The sequence below is a fragment of the Benincasa hispida genome, chromosome 11, assembly GCF_027475165.1.
Source record: "Benincasa hispida cultivar pf3 chromosome 11, pf3_genome.v1.1, whole genome shotgun sequence".
Lineage (NCBI taxonomy): Eukaryota > Viridiplantae > Streptophyta > Magnoliopsida > Cucurbitales > Cucurbitaceae > Benincasa > Benincasa hispida.
The window spans coordinates 58055664-58074301 of record NC_143488.1 but is presented as its reverse complement, the minus strand read 5'-3'; the positions used below and the strand labels follow the sequence as shown (position 1 = coordinate 58074301).

At 33.9% G+C, this 18638-nt stretch overlaps 3 protein-coding genes across 3 annotated transcripts; 1 reads left to right on the top strand and 2 right to left on the bottom strand.

Moving 5' to 3' along the window:
- The first annotated feature begins 297 nt into the window (after positions 1-297).
- AMT2 (ammonium transporter 2) lies at positions 298-6489 on the top strand. The gene is made up of 4 exons (XM_039048224.2): positions 298-1815; positions 1895-2180; positions 2933-3036; positions 5874-6489. Exons 1-4 carry the CDS (start codon positions 1183-1185, stop codon positions 6306-6308), a joined length of 1458 nt encoding a protein of 485 aa, XP_038904152.1. The 5' UTR covers positions 298-1182; the 3' UTR covers positions 6309-6489.
- On the bottom strand, positions 6430-7642 carry LOC120090511 (PEBP (phosphatidylethanolamine-binding protein) family protein). The gene is made up of 2 exons (XM_039048225.2): positions 6921-7642; positions 6430-6671 (listed from the first exon to the last, which is right to left on the bottom strand). The coding sequence occupies exons 1-2, from the start codon at positions 7347-7349 to the stop codon at positions 6597-6599; spliced, it is 504 nt and encodes a 167-aa protein (XP_038904153.1). The 5' UTR covers positions 7350-7642; the 3' UTR covers positions 6430-6596.
- Positions 7643-10923: 3281 nt separating this feature from the next.
- On the bottom strand, positions 10924-14821 carry LOC120090736 (receptor-like protein 7). The gene has a single exon (XM_039048449.2). The coding sequence runs from the start codon at positions 14448-14450 to the stop codon at positions 11061-11063; it is 3390 nt and encodes a 1129-aa protein (XP_038904377.2). The 5' UTR covers positions 14451-14821; the 3' UTR covers positions 10924-11060.
- Between the last annotated feature and the right edge of the window lie 3817 nt (positions 14822-18638).

Genomic DNA, 18638 nt, shown 5'->3' with positions numbered 1-18638 from the left:
TATATATATATATATATATATATATTGTTGAAAGGAGGTGATTCAAGCATGGAGAAGGAGTTTCTCCTTTGTTGAAGGAGGAAACGGAAGTTAATTGTCACTCAAATAAATATTAATGGTGAAAATTTGGGAATTGAATTTTAGGGAAAAAAATATTAAACGAGATTTGAAAAGATAACATAAAACTGAAATATATAAATAAAAAATTTTAGAGCTAGGAAATATGAAATATCTAATATCTTAATTAATTTTTAATCATCCTTAATCATTAAAAACTAAATCTCAATAGAATTTTTTTTTTTTTTTTTTAAAAAAAATCAGACTTGGGGCCAAAATTGGAAAAGTAAGTAGGTTGATGAGCCCAACACATCATGTCTTTTTTATCATAAATCATACCATTAAAAAATGGTCATTTTTCCGATTGGATTTTCCATTTTAGCAATCCTACGCAATTTCTCAATAAGATTTGATCCACTTTATGAAAATAATGTTTTTTTTACCATTTGCTAAAGTCACGTGAAATTACTTAAATGGAACTTTGATGATGAAGTAAACAAAAAAATCAAAATTCTTGGATTTTAAAAAATAGGACAAAAGTCATTTTAAACTTTAAAAATAGATCTTTTAATCAAATTTTCCCTAATAGTTTACACCCCAAACTAATTCTAGTTATATTTTTGGACAAGAGTCCAGCTTTAAACTTTTGAAAGTAATTATCAATTAATCTCTCTTTTAATAGTTCACAATGAATCCAGAGAGAAAAAAAAAAAAAAAAAAAAAAGAAGAGTAAAAGTGGATATTTTTAGGTTAAAAAATGATTTTTGAAGAAAACATATGGAACACGGAATGAGGGAAAGACTCCGCGGAAGAAGAAGGAAGAGCCATTGGGTCAAACCCGCATCCACTCGGGTCAATCACCACACTTCCCTTCTTTGTTCATACTAAATCAACCAATTCCAGTTCCCATTTCTTCCACTCAAAATCCCTTTTTAATAAGACTGTTGGAAGAAAAAATCAACTCATCATTTCAATTTCTCACCCCATTACTTCAAAATCGTTAAAATCTCACCATCAACCCATCAATTCCTAGAAACCCACTTGTCATCCCCTCCCAATTTCCTTCCTCCATCAAAATTCCTTCATTCTATCTCCCAAGGCGGAAAAAAAACAACCCAATTACTTATGAACAACACCATCCCGCCGGGGAACATGGCCGCCGCATCCCCACCATGGCTGAACACCGGCGACAACTCTTGGCAAATCACAGCCTCCACTCTCGTCGGACTTCAGAGCATGCCTGGGCTTGTGATTCTTTACGGCAGCATCGTCAAAAAGAAATGGGCTGTCAATTCTGCTTTTATGGCCCTTTACGCCTTCGCCGCCGTTCTAATTTGTTGGGTCATCGTCGGTTACAGAATGGCCTTTGGCGATCAGTTGATTCCTCTGTGGGGTAAAGGAATTCCAGCTCTGTCGCAAGATTACCTAATAAATCAAGCCAATATCCCTGAGAGTGGCCTCAACGATGGACAGGGAACGCCAAGAATTCAACCCAATGTTCCGATGGCTTCGCTTGTGTATTTTCAATTTACTTTTGCTGCGATTACTGTGATTTTACTTGGTGGGTCCGTTCTTGCAAGAATGAACATAAAAGCTTGGATGGCGTTTGTTCCTCTGTGGGTAATTTTCTCATACACCGTCGGAGCATACAGTGTTTGGGGCGGAGGGTTTCTGTTTAAATGGGGAGTAATTGATTATTCAGGTGGCTATGTGATTCATCTTTCGTCTGGAATTGCTGGATTAACAGCGGCGTATTGGGTAAGAACACGGGAATTTTGGAATTTGGGGGTTTTGAATTTGAATTGATGGGGTTTTTTGTGTTTTTATTGTATTATAGGTTGGACCGAGGATAAAGAGTGACAGAGAGAGGTTTCCGCCGAATAACGTGCTGCTGATGTTGGCCGGAGCGGGGTTGTTGTGGATGGGGTGGTCGGGATTTAACGGCGGAGCGCCGCACTCGGCGAACGTGGTGGCGTCGATAGCGGTGCTGAATACGAACGTGAGTGCGGCGACGAGTCTGTTGGTTTGGACCATTTTGGATGTGTTTTACTTTGGGAAGCCATCGGTGATTGGAGCCATTCAGGGTATGATGACTGGCTTGGCTTGCGTTACTCCTGGCGCTGGTAATTTCCCATCTCCACCTTATCTTAAATATGATTAAATTCTACTTTTTAAAAAAATAGTTTTTAAAAACTTGTATTTGTTTTTAAAATAGAAAATTCTTATAAATAAAAAAAATTCCAAAAATATTAAAGTATTTTTTTTTGAACTTTTTGTTAAAAATATTTTTTTATATTTTAGAATTTGGCTACTTTTACACCGGAGGAAAATGTAAATCTTTGAAAGAAAAATTGAGAAAATAAATTTAAATTTAAAAAATAATAATAATAAATGAAAATTAAAATTTAGTTATTGATGAAATCTTCTAAATAGTTTAAATAATGAATATACCATAGGTTTCTAACTATATACTATATACACTAAATTTTAAATTTTTTTTTCAACTATAAGAATCAAATTTATAATATTATTTTAATCGAACAAAATAATTTTTTTAAATTTTTATTCTTTTAGATTAACAAATATGAAACATTTGTAATTGAACCCCAACTTCTGATTAATTTATGAATTAGGCTCACGGTGGCAAATTTTTATGTTCCTTTATCTTCTTGAAATTTGTGGAAAATGTAGGGATGTTTAAGATATAATTAATTTAGGGTTTTTAAGAAACCAATAATTAACTTTGGGTTGATATTGTTGTCTTAAAATACAGGAAATTTTTATGGGCTTTCAATGTTTAAATTTCAATGATATATTTATATTAATTATAGAAAAAGTATAAATGTAAACAATTTAAAGAAATAATTGAAAACAGGGGTTGTGCAGACGTGGGCGGCTATCATAATGGGAATTCTAGCAGGGAGTATTCCATGGCTATCTATGATGGTTCTTCATAAAAAATTGAGTTTCTTGCAGAAGGTAAGTTCTTTAATTTTCAATCTGAATCTATTTCTAAATATTCTCTTCTTTAATTGAATTATGTTTAATTAATTAATTAATTAATTTTTGTAATGTCTTTCTAATATATATTGGGAAAACCAACAGCTCACGAAAGCCAATTTTAGATTATTTTGTACCAAACTTGCTGATATTATAAAAGGACAATGGGCATTATTTTTCAGGAAATAACTCTGAATAATTGTTTTTTCTTTTCAAGAGAAAATGACTTTAAAATTAAATATTTACCAAATTGATGGTTGTTTTATCATATTATTGTTTGACAAATCCAAATCATATTTATAGTCAATGACTCAATGGCCGGGGTCCCACCCAAGTCCTTGGGCCGTTGCGGAGGTACTATTTTGTTGTTTGTGGATTTTTCTTCCGAACTTCACTTTCCGTCATTTTTTAATATTCTGTCCGATCCGACGACGTTTCGGGTCAGTATTTATTATTATTATTTTTATAAACCCTGTCTTTATTGTTCATTTTGCTTTAATTTAATGATATCATCTTCAATTTGAAAATGAAACATTATTTAATAGATGACCGCCTATTTGAAGTGTTTTGATTAAGGGGAAAAAAAATACATCACTCATTTTTTTTATTTGAATTTTATTTTAAAATTTGTCAGAAAAAATTATTCGATGTGCTTTTAAGAAATGCGCGAAAGACGTGCAAATATGGTACAATCATGGCAAGTTATTTGAACTTTTATAAACAAGTGGATTAATGAATGAAATAAGAAAATTATATTAATTAGATTCATATGAAACAATATATGAATGAGTAGCCTAATTATGGAAGTATCCCTAAAATTATATTTTGTGTATAATGAAAATGTTATTTAAATATAGCAAAACATATTGTGATAGATTTGTTGGAAAAATCTTTCACTTCTATCACATAAAACTATTAGAGAAAATAAAAGAAAACAATAAAATAAGAGACACAAAAATTTATGTGAAAAACTTCCAAATAGGAGAAAAACCACGGCTCACCATAAAGAGACCCACTATGAAAAATTATTAAAAAAACCTCTCTTTATCCAAACTACAATAACATTCTCTCAAAAATTTTGACTACTCACTTTTTTTCCCACTCTCAAACTAGAGAATATAAAATGAATTTAGTTAGAGTTAGCAGACTAAGTTTAAGGTGTTTCTAATTGGGATAACTTGAAACTAGAGGTGTAGACTCCTTTTATAAGTTTGAAGCTCATCCCCATTGTTCAATTTAATGGTTGTAGGCAAACTGTACTTCTAATATTTTACCAAAACCTAACAAATTTCACCTTACCAAGATATTTGAAGAATCCACAATATCTACAACATCCATTGTCTTCACCAACAACTATAATTCTCATCTCATAGAATTATAACTTAGTTCACCATAAAAAGTAGACGGCTTGGAATACCACCTCCCAAGATTTTTCTTTTTGATCACATGCCAATAAACTTTGCTAATATTTATGGTGCAACTTCCACCTACTTGGCTCACCTATAAGTCATTCAGCCATCTACATAACTTTCACCCTACATCTTGCATAACCGGCAAGTCAATGCCTATGTGCAGACTTGTAGAATCGCTAACATCACATCCTCTTTCATGGTAAAGTGGACATACTATGAGGATGAATTCTCTTTTTTGAGGAAGTCATCGTTTTCCATGACGAGAAATACACTATCAGCATCCGGTCCAAAGCTCATTGACAAACCTGCTTTGTTTTTCACGTGCTCAGACCGTCCGCATTCCCAACAACCTATCTTTTGCTCGAAGACTATCTTTTTGAACCTCTATTAGAATCATTCTTAGATTTCACTAGAACATTATCACGACTTAACTTGCACTTGTGTAATCCAACTTGTATTAATACATCCTTGATTTGTACTTGCCACAAGTCGAAGTTGATCCTTCCATCAAATTTTACTGAACTCATAAAGTTTAACATATCTGCTTCTCTTTTTTACAAAAAGAGTAAATAGTGAACATTTCACACTATTCATAAATACCACAACCTATTTCAAAAATTCTTTTATGATATAAATGGTCAGACAAAACTGCAACCACAAAGCATACTGAAAAATTTAAGAAACCACAAAGCATACTGAAAAATTTAAGAAACTACAAACCTAACGTTCTGGTACCACTGATACCACTAGTTGGAAAAACTCTTAAAGGAAAGCAATAAAATAAAAAAGTCAAGAATTTATGTTATGTAGGAAATTCCCAATTTGAAAAAAAAAATCATAGTCCACTAAAAAAATCCATTATATAAAAAATTATTACAATAAAAAAAAAAAAAACCTTCCTTAATCCCAATAGTGCAGTTAACACATTAAGTTTAAAATTTTTTAATTGGAACAATCTTCTTATAAATTTAAAATCTATTTCCATTATTCAATTTAATCGAGGTAAACAAACTACACTTGAAATATTTTTCTAGAATCTCAAGTTTAGTACCAATGACCTGTTCAGTATTGAAGTTTGAAATGAAATTACCTTCTAGAATTTCTACTTGAAACTAATTTTGAAATGAGACAAAACTAAAGAATAGAATTTAGTAAATATTTGAGTAGACTTGAGTGGAAAAAAAAATTGGTTAGTAAATCTTAGGTTTGAAAAGTTGTTTAATTGGGTGAACCCACGGGGTAAGGGATTAATTGAAATAGATGTTCCATAATCCAAGTAAAAGGTGGAGTTAGTAGCCAACTAACAACTCCCCTCTTTCCAAAACTCAATTTCCATGCTTTATCATTATTACTATCAAAGATTATTTATTTTAAATTTAATCAAATCACACGTGTGTATAACAGGCTGACGACACGCTCGGCGTATTTCACACGCACGCGGTGGCAGGATTGATGGGCGGCCTTCTCACTGGGCTTTTAGCGGAGCCCACACTATGCGATCTATACATACCGATCATCGGTACACGCGGCGCTTTTTACGGTAAAAACGGCGGCGTACAGTTCCTAAAACAACTGACCGGATCCACCTTCATCATAGGATGGAACATCGTGTCAACCACTGTAATACTCCTCTTTATTCGCCTCTTTATGCCCTTAAGAATGCCCGACGAAGAACTCATGATCGGCGACGACGCCGTCCACGGCGAGGAGGCTTATGCTCTTTGGGGTGACGGCGAGAAATTCGATCCAAGAAGGCACGGCACTGCAGCGGCCAATATGGAAGAAGGAACTGGCTCGCCTTATATCAATGGCGCTAGAGGAGTAATCATCGAGTTGTAAACATTTTAAAATTTTCTTTTGGATTCATTCCAGTGTGTCTTCATGTATTATATAATAGCTTCGAATCTCTCTGAGTGTTCAGAATTTTAGGGTGAGTATTTGTGTGTGTTTTTGACCGTCATGGAAAAAAGTGTCATCTTGCTCTTATTAAGGAAGGAAATTGTTGATTTAATGTACAAAATACAGTGTTCTTTCTTTCTTTCTTTTTTTTTTTTTTTTTGGGTGCAATTCTCCATTTCAGATAAGACAAAAAGGGAAAAAGAGTACAAAAAGTTGAATGTGACGTGATCAGAAGACCGCCATTAATACTGCTTCCCCCAGCACGTGCCCTTCTATTGCGTCTAACAGCTTCTCCTTCGTCACCTGCAAGTGAAAGGCATGAGATCATTATTTAGAAAGTAAAATAGTAAAAATTTCCAAGTTCATTAAATTTTCCTTCCAATACATCGAAAAACATGCTAGGTTTTTTTAGTAGTACTTGGTGGGGTGATCAATAAAATTCCATCATAGATCACTTGTAATAGAGTAATTGTTATTGGTACGGAAAGATAACGATATAAATTGATAATGAGCGGTGTGATATAACATGAGAAGAAAAAAGACGAGATGGACCTTATTGCCGAGGTTCAAGTGGTCGTCTAAAGCATAGAGCTTGAACTCGAAGCGGTGGCCATGTGAGGGCAAAGTGGGAGCACGCCAACCAGGGACCTTTTCATCATTGTTGCCTTCTTGTATAGCCGCATAATCACCCCCGAGCCCCTGTTGGTTCCCAGAGAAATCTTCGGGCAGGCCCTTCAAGGTGGGCGGTATGTTCACAACCACCCACACGGTCCACGGCACGATGGGTCCGCTGGGGTCCGGCGCGTCAATGTCCTGCACCACAAGAGCCAGGGTCTTGGTCCCTTCAGGCAGATTGTACCATTCCAACGGCGGAGATTTGTTCTTCTGCGCCCCTTGCCCTTCTGATGTGTACTTTCTTGGCAATCTTCCTTCGTGGTCTATTGCTGAAGACGCCAGCCTGAACACGCCGCTATCCGCCATGGCTTTCCAAAATAACGCTGTTTAATTATAAGCCTCTGTTTTTTCGGTTGCCGTCATCCGAGAATCAGAATGGCCCTTTTTTATAGACTCTTGTCTTTAGCTTTTGGCCACGTGTGTAGATACACTTACTTGGTGCCGGAAACTTCGAGGTCATGACACGTCATTGTTGACGTGGCAGGCCTAGAGTGTTCTCAGTGAACTGGTAAACTGAAACATCCAACCCTTTTCTTTTTCTCCTTATTTAATAATTTCACCTTAATATTTTTGCCATTCCATTTTGGTGAAAATATTAGTTTATTCCATCAGCTTTCTTCTCCATTTTATGTGTACCAAGATGGCAAGATGTATGTCTAAAAGGACTGAACATATCTAATTAACTTTGAGCAATATTATGTGCTCACATCATCTATTTTTATACACATACAAAAAAGAATATATACACATATATTTTTCAATCATTTTTAACTTTTTCTTTTTTTTATATATATGTCAAATTTTAATGGACTAAGATGCAACCTATGATACCCAAATACTTTATATTAACTTTTAGTTGAAAATATAGCAACGAGATCTATATAATATTTGTAAATAGAGTACAATGTAAAAAAAAAATTATAACTATAGCAAAATTTATATCCGATCATCAGAGTTAATTAACGATACTTATCATTAATAGAAATCTATCAACAATATTATCAATAACTAACATAAATATATGAGTACTAGAGTGTATCGCTAATGTATTTGACTATATTTGTAATTCTATTTTTTTAAAATGTTGATATGTACTTAATTATTAATCCTAAAAATACTATCTATAATAATTACCTTAGCTTAAAAATATACCTTAAAAAAAACTAATAATTTTGAATTTCAAAAACTAATTGATATATTATATTTAAAATTAAATTATAAAACTTTTCATTTATAATAGTTTGTTTCGCTGACATCTTAGATTTTCATGAAGTAGACATCTAGATTAGCCCAGAGGGCATTTGAAGAGTTTTGGATGCTCTCTTGAAATATGAGTTTTCCAGATTTCTTAATTCCATTTTATCTTTTTGTTCTTCATTTTTATTTTATTTATATATTTATATATATCTTCATTTGCATTATGCAATTAAAATAAATATTGTCATAATTGTATATGATATACTTTTAGTTATATTGTAAGTCTTATTATTTTTAGTAATATATTCAAATTTATATTTATATTAATATTTATTTTATAAAAAATCTTAAATTATGATACATTATTTTGTTAAGAAAAATAATATATAAAATAATATAAAATGTATTAATTTTAAGACATTCAAATTGATAAAAACAAATATAATAAAATTTAAATTATATCAAATTAATTATAAATTAATAAATAGTCGTCAGGACATTTTTAGAACTTTACATAAATTTAAGATATCGAACATCTATAATTTCTAATATCTAAGATTCTGATTATCTACATTCTTAGAAAAATAAACAGCTGGAGTGTTAAGTAAGTCCATACAATTTAAGAATATCGAAGACAATTATTCACACACACAATACAATTTTAAAAATTATGAAGTTAAGTGGACAATTTAACCTTCCATTTAATTGATAGAAGAAAAGGAAATTAGCTCTCTTGATATGTGTCATTGTCATAGTGTTAGTATCAATTAAAGTAGAAACACTTTTGAATTCCAACCTGCCGTATCAATTTTAGTTAGGTTCAAACTGGCTAATTATTTTGATTTTTTTGTAGTATTGAACGGTCGGTTTTGTAGACTATCTGAAAACATAAATTTGAAAACAAGAGATTAAATAAATTTTATGTTTTTAAATATGTGTTTGGTGGCAAAATTCAGAAAACTAGATTTTAATTTAAACAATTGCAAACTAGTTGATAATAAATTATTATTAATTTATTTATGAACATGTTTTATTTTTTTTTTAAAAAAAATGTAAATTATTATTTTGTAATAATATATAATTTATAAGATAAATTAAAATTTTTGTCCTATAGTTTGGAAGAACTTAGAATTTAGGTCTTATGATTAATTGGATATTACCACTAATGGTTTGATAAAAGCTTTATAAAAAGTTTATATGGTAGGGATTATTTAAGAGAATTTAACAAACCATAGAGACTATATATGAAGTTATATCAAACTATAGGAACTAAAATCTAAAGATTAACCTAATTTATAATATATTACATAATAAATATTTTAATCTTTTAAAAGTAGTATTGAGCTTATAACATGACATATACTATATTTCTAAATGTTTTTAACTTTATTTGATATAACTCTGCATTTTAAACTTTAAAATTCAATTTCTGGATACAATGATAACATAAAAATGTTGTTTTCAAAATTTACACTATTTATGTTATAGAATTCAAAAACAGTTTTCAAAAATAAAATTCAAGTTGATTGCTAAATACATATTCATTGAATTAGTGAACCTGAAAACATAAAACAGAATCTAGATTGCGAACCAAACAGACCATAAATTTTGGAAATTTTCAAAGATAGAAAAATAAGGGTATACAAAATAGAAAAAATTTAATCTTCTTTAAAGAGACTGATAGAGACTGATAGAAGTCTATTAATATTTATCAGTATTTTTTTTTTTTTTTTTTTGCTATTTCTATAAATTGTTTGACAATTTTTCTATTTGTGAATTTTTTCCTAAATTTTCATATTTTCTTAATCATTTAATTATATATTTTTAAAAATAAGAACTAATTAAAAATGTTGAGGTTTACCTAGAGATGAAAAACTCCAAGCTCAAGAAAAACCAAGAGTCAACATGAGAAACATCATCCTAAAATAAAAAATCAATCGAGTTGCACTTTGTATGGTGCCCAATAGCTTTGAGCACCGCAATATGCTTTCAGTACCGCAATCTACCTTGACATTTCAAGAGTTAAAAGTACCAACAGAGACTTGTTAGAAGAAAGACATTATATATCACCCCATATGACGACCTCAAAGGCAAATGAATAAATAGTCTTGAAAGCCTGACCTTACTTTTGTATGATTAGTTAAACTATATACATTATATATTAACTTAAGCATCAGAGTGTAGTAGACTCGACACCACGGCGTAAGAATTTTTCAACCACAAACAAGGAGAAGAGAGTCAGAAATCAAATTCACGAGGAGCCTGCAATGACGACAAACGCATGAGAGATTTACGCACCATACGGAAAAAAAATATATTGCAAAAGTTGAGATATAAGGAAATTTACATAAAGTAAGTATATGTATCTTAAAATTCAACAAAGCCACATTTATGGCATATGGGAAAAAGTTGAGAAATTACAAGGTTGCTTAGAATACGTATTAAATTTACCAATATATTTATAAACCACAAGTATGTTTAAACCAGAGGCAAAAAGCTAGAACAGTTTTAACTGCAGTTCAAGCTCCCTATTTCCCTAGAATTTTCATAAAGATTTTAATACATATACAGGAAGGATATATGAGCACTTTTATTTTTTTTTAAAAAAATTAGAATGGAGCTATAATTTTCATGTCCTAATTTTTCTTATAAGGGTAGAAAAAGAAGACGACAGTGATGGAGATATACAATGACAAATCAAATAGTATTTCAACAACCCAATTCTGAAGTTGATGATCCCTAATTATGTACAACAGAAGATGTGCTCTTATCTTCCAAATTATAGCATGCCAAAAAGAATGGAAATAAACTTTTCATGTTTTAATTTTTTTCTCGAAATGTAGAAAAAGAAGAAGATGGGGATGGTGATAAGAGACATGTACATCGAGGATCATGAATAACCTTCTTCCTATAGATGTCAAGTTTGGAACAAAACACACAATATCGCCCTTTAAATTCTGAGGATCTTTCTTCACTTTCTTCATTTTCATACCTAACTGCAATATAATCATCCTCATCATCGTCGTCACTATCATCTTCTGGTTCGACTTTGCGGTCACTGGAAGTCAGGTAGATGTATCCCATCAATGGAAGAATGGCCAGAAGAATTTTGTCGATCGTGTCATTGGACCATTTTTTCCCGACCTCCAAAAACGTAAAAGGAGCAACAACTGCAGCTGCTCCTACTCCAAACCCAACTCCAATGAATATGAATTGCCAATCAGCATTAGCTACTGAAGCTGACTTTGGGATAGTTGTACCTGAAGTTGGAGGAGTGGCAGTTTTACATTCTGGCAAAGGGCCTCCACATAATCCTTTATTGCCTACAAAGGAAGCTGGTGGAAATGTTTGGATTTGAGGGCCCATGGGGATCTTCCCGACCAAGAGATTGTTGGAGAGATTCAATACAGATAGAAACGATAGTCTTGCAAGCTCTGAAGGGATTGTGCCAGTAAGACTGTTACTTGAAAGGTCTAAAGAACCCAGCTGACTCAAATTTCCTATGGATGAAGGAATTTCACCGGACAGAAAATTGTGGGACAAGTTGAGAAGATAAAGCGCTTTGAGTTCTCCGATTTGTGCAGGTATATGGCCATTGAAGTGATTGCATGAGAAGTCGATGGAAGTGAAGACTGTTAAAATTTTTGTCAGTTCAACGTCTAGACCTTTGCTTGTAATAGTTACTGTGTCTTGATAGTTCACAGCACTGAATTTGAAGAAATTAAAACGAAGGTGATTAGCTTTTGACTTGCTAAAGTCTTCCTCATCCACCATTGCTCTCCACTTTTCTAAGCATTTTCCAGATATGCTACCACTAAAGTTGTTTCGAGATATGTCAACAATTTGCAAGCTCTTCCAAGTGCCATGGCTCCCGAGACATCCAAACTTCCCATGAAAATTGTTTGAGCGAAGAACAAGCACCCGTAAAGTGGATATGCTCTTCAATGGGCATGGAAAGACATCATTTATCTGATTATTCCCAAGGTCCAAAACCTCCAAATCATGGCACTTCGATAAAGACTTTGGTACCGGCCCTTCAATGTTGTTTCCACTTAGATCAAGAGTCCTCAGACCGCATTTAACTGGAAATGTATCAGGAATAGGGCCACTTAAGGTGTTTACTCTTAGATTTAGTACCACGAGATTATCATTCCTCTCAGATAGACAATGGGGAAACATGCCACTCAACTTATTATTAGACAGATCCAGTACCTGAAGACTCTTAGCATCGCATATGGATTCAGGAATATTACCTTCAATGAGATTTCTTGACAGAGAAAAGAAGACAGTGGTTAATAGGTACTTTCCAACATCAGGTAGAATGACAGAACTGAACCTGTTATTGGAGAAATCCAAATAGGCAGCAGATGGAGGAAAGAAAGAAAGTGGTCCTTCAAATTTGTTGGAATGAAGGTCAAGAAGATAGAGTTTGGAAGAAAGATTCTTTGGACGCCCTTCAAAACCAACAAGAGAGTTGCAAGAAAGATTTAATTGGCTGAGGTTTCCAAGATCCCAAATCCAGAGAGGTACGTGTCCTTGAAGTTCATTGTGGGAGAGATCAAGAGAGTTGAGTTTCAGTTGATTTTTCAAGAAGCCAGGGAACATTCTTAAATTGCAGGAAGCTAACTTTAATGTGGTCATTAGAGGAAAGTCAGTGCTTTCTGTTTCAACGGAGAGGCTGTTGCTTGAGAGTTCAAGTCTCGTAATATTCTTAAGCTGCTTGAACATGGTTAGATTCAATCTTCCGGTAAAATTGTTGAAAGAAAGTGAGAGAATCTTCAGACCTCGAAGTTCAAAAAACTTCGATGGGAATTGCCCTTCTAACCGATTGCTCTCCAAAGCAAGGGTATCAAGTAAGAAAGAAGACACTTTGGAGAGCTCATTCAAACTACCAGTAAATTGGTTGTAGCACAGTTGAATCTTCTGGATTGATGGAAGGTTGAAGAGAGATAAAGGAACATTTCCAGTGAGGGAATTGTTACGCAAATCAAGATTAACGAGATCGGAAAGTTCTTCCCATTTGGTGTAAAGCAAAGAACCATTCAACCGATTATGAGCAAGGTTTAAGACAGTAAGATTCTTCAATAGAGAAAATGATGGGATTGGACCAACAAATTTGTTGCTCGAAAGATCCATATATGTGAGTTGTGTGAGATTTTCGATAGAATTTGGGATCGACCCACCAAAGTTGCAACTCGCCAAGTCTAATCTGGACAAATTCTTAAAATTTCCAATAGAATTTGGCAGTGCCCCAGAAAAGTTTGTGTCACGGAGCAACAGAGTTCGAAAGGGTCTAATGGATTGAAAATCTGGAAGAGAACCTTGCAGCAACATATTATTAGACAAGTCCAGAGTCTGAAGAGTTGATACCTGCAAAATACTTTGTGGAAATTCTCCAAACAATCTTGAATTGCTAAGATGCAGCAAAGTCAAAATTGAGAAATCTGCAAATTCCTTGGGAACCGGTGAGGAAAAGTTGTTATTATCGAGACGAAGTTCTAATAGATACTTAAGCTTCACAAGGGAAGAATCAAGAGGTCCCGTAAGAGAACATCCCGATAAACTCAACACTCTGAGATTAATCAATGAAGACGACAAGGCCTTGCACCATTCACTTCCTCCTGCTGACAAATCTACACCATCAAGATATAGGACTCTCAAATTGCTCAAATTCTGAACAACAGTCATCAAATTTGGGTTCTCAAGCTTCAGTGTCGAAACTTGAAAGAGAGATGAGCTAGTAAGATCGAGCGTATCCAACCCAGTTAAGCTTGAAATCTCAATAGGAATCTGGCCCCAAAATCCAGAATTAGACATATTCAGCACACTCAAATTCGAAAGCCTCTTAAACCCAGACGGCATCGTAGAATTAAACTTGTTGAAAGCCAAGTTCAAATTTCGCAAGAACCGAAGACTGAAAAGACTGCTTGAATTACCAACCCCACCGGAAATCCACTCATTGCTCAAATCAAGACCGATAACACAGCCGTCGAGGCAGGATACACCCATCCAATTACAGTAATCGACACTTTCATTCCACTGCACCAGTTTCAGTGAGAAGGAAGAATTGTATGTGAGATCATTCTTCAATTCGAGCAACAGAGAGCGCTGATCCTCAGGGCATCGTCCAAAGACCAAAGAATTTCCTATGCTAAGGAAAATGAAACAGTTGGAAATAAAAAAAATGCATGAAAAGAAAAGATTTCTCATCGAGACCGATTATTGGAAAGGTCCATAGGGATAAAGAATGGGGAAAGTGGTGCGAATTAGTAATGGGATTAAGGAAGTTCATAAGCCACCAGGTTGACCTTCAGACATGTATGGGGATTCGGCAAGACCAGAAGAATCCGAATGCGAAGAAAAAGATTGAGAGAGGAAGACGAAGAATGAAGAAAAGAGAAATTAGGGGAAATGGCACTGAAGGATGGTGGAAGGAACGGTCAGCGATGGGAAGCGCATTCAAAGTAAACCGCGTCTATGTGAACCCAAATTCCCAATAATGCAAAATTTCCACCGCCACAACACAGCGCTATGGATTTTCTTTTTCCTACTCATTTCATCCCATTATTAAACTTTGGAAGACAGCCAACCCATTTTAAAGGCTCAAAATTACTTTATACTAATGTTATGGATAAGTGAACTTACAAATATATCTTTTTTTCTCTTTCTTTCTTTATACGTTTTTCTTTTTATCTTCCAATAGGATTTCCTTCTCCTTCTCCTTCTCAGGTAGTTCTGTTCAAGCCTAGTGTCACAATCTAACTTTGAGATAGTAGATTGTGACCCCACTTGTGTAGACAGTGCAGTGGCGGCATGTGAGTGTCAACACATCTAACAAAGACAGGAGGCCAAGAGAAGTGTCGTGATGCAATCGAGGAGGACGGTACATCATCCAACACGCCAATATAAGTGGGCAAGCATGCCACGTTAAACATTAAGCAGAAAGAAAACCGTGTGATCAGTGGTGTTAGTGACAAGCTCCGTGAGAGCCAGATGGGGCCCCGGGCCGTGACCTCGGAAGGTGGAGTTTCGTCGCGAGTTTGGACGAGTGGCTCTAGAGTTAGATGCATATTGATGCAAGCACGTCGAATTTCATGTCAATCAGAGTTCAAAGGAGTGCTCTACGTTGGTGAGTGATAGTTCGCCACATTTGATATGCATGGATGGCAAAAAGGAAAATGTTTAGAATGCACTATAGGGGGAGGCATGATGTCAGCTCTCCACAACCCCTGGGCCCTGTGGCCTAAGTGAGCTACCCCATGACACATGTGTGTGTGTCATGGCGTGGGCGAGCGTTACAAGATCAGTATCTTGGGCGTCTTCCATCGAGAATGGGATCTCATGGACAGTGTCGGACGACATGGGTGTGCTGGCATTGCACCCTTTCCCATGGACTAGAGGTTCGATGTAGCACCCGATATGCAGTTTTGATTCGACAAGGGTTCAGAAGAGCCTAAGTCTCGATTATGTTCGAACGGATGGATATCCAGGAAGTCCCAAGTTGGATTGTTGCCCAGGGTCAGTTGGTGATGGTTCTCGGTAAACGTGCTCAAATAGGAGAAAGAAAGCTGATGACATCTCGACATTCGGGATGACATCTTAAAGCATCAGTGGGACTCGATAGTTCCCGGTTGGTCCGATACTTGCTCGAGTTGTCCCCCTAAGCAGTGTAATGGCCCGATAAAGCTCGGTAGGCGACCATTAGGCCGGTAAAAACCTGGTAGGCGCCGAAATTGGCCAATAGAGCCCGGTAAGCATTGTTATGTCCCGAAAATCCTCAGTAAGTGTTCAAATAACCCAGTAAGCCCTGATAAAAGGGTTATAAGCTTGTTTTGGCCCAGCGAAGGGTCAGAACTCATCCCGGTGAAGTTCCAAAGTGATGTAGAAGTATGGGGGGCGTGTTGTTGGGAACCAAGATGACGGAGAGAGATGTGATATTGCATTGTGATGACCTTAGCCTCATATATAGGCATGGTCGAGCCTCAAGACGTGACCTAGAGTAGAGGCAAGTCGACTAGAGTTGAACATGAGAGAATACACGTACGAGCGACATGTATGGTTGAATGAAGTTCAGTTTCGCATGAGTTTAGTTCGGTTGAAGATGGAAAAACCTCGCTAAGGTCCGACGAAGCTTCAAAAAGTCGAGCAAAAAGTGAATTGGGACTTGAGCATGATCACGGGTGAATCATGGTGCCGCACAATTGGAGAAGTACGACCGTGACACCTAGCGCCTTATAGTGATCACGAACATCCATGGTCGACGATTCTCTCTGATCAATTGCCGTGAGGAAGATGAATCCTTCGAACAAAGGAATTGACGATGATAGGGATTGCTTCTTCACGAGAGGTTGAAATCTAGGGGCTTCCATGGAATCAAATCGAAACTTTGGCTTCTAAGAAGGAATTTGGATTTGCGGCAAAAAGAACCTCATGGCTGGTAAAGATGGGGAGAGAGTGAGAACGAGAACAATAGTGAGAGAAAGGGTGAGAGAGAGAGCGAGGTTGGTAAAGAGCGAGAGAGAGCAAGAGATTTATAAAGAGCAGAGAGAGCGAGAGAGATAGAGAGATAACAAGAGCGAAATGTTTTTCTGCATGCGCAAGCATATTTTGGTAATTTTACCTTGAATTTTTTGAAGTCAGGAAAGGTCATTCCGCATTTTAAAAAAAATTGAATCATTTGACATTTTTTTACCTAATTTTTTAGTCATTCGTACAAAAATCCTTTAAAATTTTGCCTGAGATGACTTTTATGCATGAGACCACGTTTTTGTTATATTGTAAAATAAGTCATTAAATATAACAAAATAAGCAACATTTGTTGTTAATATGAATATTATATAAATAGTAAGTATGAGTTAACTTATTTAAAAATCCTAAAATATATATTTATTGATTTAAATATATTTTTAAATATTTTATTTTTATAATTTTTTAAAAAATATCTATCGACATCAACATTATCAACATTATATATTGATATGATATTTTAATCAATATTGTTGCAAAATTTTGCAAACCTTGTATCATCCAACCAACATAACTAGTTAAAAGTTAAAATATCATTTTAAATTTGTTCCTTATGTATTCTCTTCTATTTATTTGAATGAATTTAACAATTTAATTATTACTATTTTTTACTTAAATATGAATTTGTATAATTCATTTACTTTAGAATTTGTCATCGTTCATTTTCATACGTAAAAGTTATTTTTTAAACGAAAAAAATTGCCGTAAAAAAATTCTATAAGACTAAAATTTTTAAAATCATATAGTAACTTAGCCATTTTAATTTGTAAATATATATTTGGTACTAACCAATTTATTTATCCATCTACGTATGTAAAAAAAAAATTATCCAATTTTTTACGATAATTTTTACAAAACGGTGAAATCATTACAAATTTTAAAATATAAAAATTAAATTGATACATATTAAGATTTAGTAATTAACTTGCTATAATATTGAAAGTACAAAGACTAAGACCTCATTTGATAATTATTTTATTTATTATTTTTTATTTTTAAAAATTAATTCTATTTTCTCTCAATTTCTTACCCTGATTTACATCTTTTTTAAGTAAAATAGTTAAATTCTTAACCAAATTTTAAATTCCAAAAACAAGTTTTTAAAAAGTTATTGTTTTTAGTTTTCAAAATTTGGTTTAGTTTTTTTAAATCATTGGTATAAAAATAGATAACAAATGAAATAATTTAAAAGTGAAAGTAGTATCTACATGTTTAATTTTTTAAAACAAAAAATCAAAACTAAATAATTATCAAATGAGGTCTAAATTATTGTTCAGTGAAATTCAGAAGCTAAATTGTTACTCTTATTAAGGCTCAGACAAAAAAAAAAAAAAAACAAAAAAACAAAAAACAAAACAAAACAAAGTGTTTTAAACTTATTTTAATGACCCTTATTGATAAGTAGGTAAGCCCATGTGAATATACTACTAAATTGTTGTAATAATTTTCACGCTGTAGAAGATGTCATGTAGATATATTATTAAATTAAAAAAAAAAACAAAAGTAAAGGACTAAGTAATCTTTTAACCTAAAAAAAAAGCATATATATAAGTTTCATCTTAACCATCAAAGTTGTATATTGATTACTTTATTCCATTGAATTAAATAAAATTTCAATATACCAACATGAGCATAACTCAACTGTCATAGTACTATCAACTTTCGAGAGCATAAATAAAAATTAAACATGGATCTACTAGACATAAAATTAAATTATGTCAACTAAAACCATAAAATTTCAATTTTGTATCAAGTGTCTTGAATTAAAAAGAAGGTCTATCAAAGTTTTATAAGGGGAGGCTATTTGTTTCCTTAGCCAATTGAGAAGGGAGGCATATCAACCTCTCCTTGTGGAGTCGGCCTCAACAGATA

What these genes read in the sequence shown, in the direction of transcription:
- AMT2 (XM_039048224.2), top strand. Translation starts at nt 1,183, where the DNA reads ATGAACAACACCATCCCGCCGGGGAACATGGCCGCCGCATCCCCACCA. An exon ending in TTGCGTTACTCCTGGCGCTG is followed by an intron (nt 2,181 to 2,932) that starts GTAATTTCCCAT and finishes AATTGAAAACAG; the next exon opens with GGGTTGTGCAGACGTGGGCG. An exon ending in AATTGAGTTTCTTGCAGAAG is followed by an intron (nt 3,037 to 5,873) that starts GTAAGTTCTTTA and finishes TGTGTATAACAG; the next exon opens with GCTGACGACACGCTCGGCGT.
- LOC120090511 (XM_039048225.2), bottom strand. Translation starts at nt 7,349, where the DNA reads ATGGCGGATAGCGGCGTGTTCAGGCTGGCGTCTTCAGCAATAGACCAC. An exon ending in ACTTGAACCTCGGCAATAAG is followed by an intron (nt 6,672 to 6,920) that starts GTCCATCTCGTC and finishes TTTCACTTGCAG; the next exon opens with GTGACGAAGGAGAAGCTGTT.
- LOC120090736 (XM_039048449.2), bottom strand. Translation starts at nt 14,450, where the DNA reads ATGAGAAATCTTTTCTTTTCATGCATTTTTTTTATTTCCAACTGTTTC.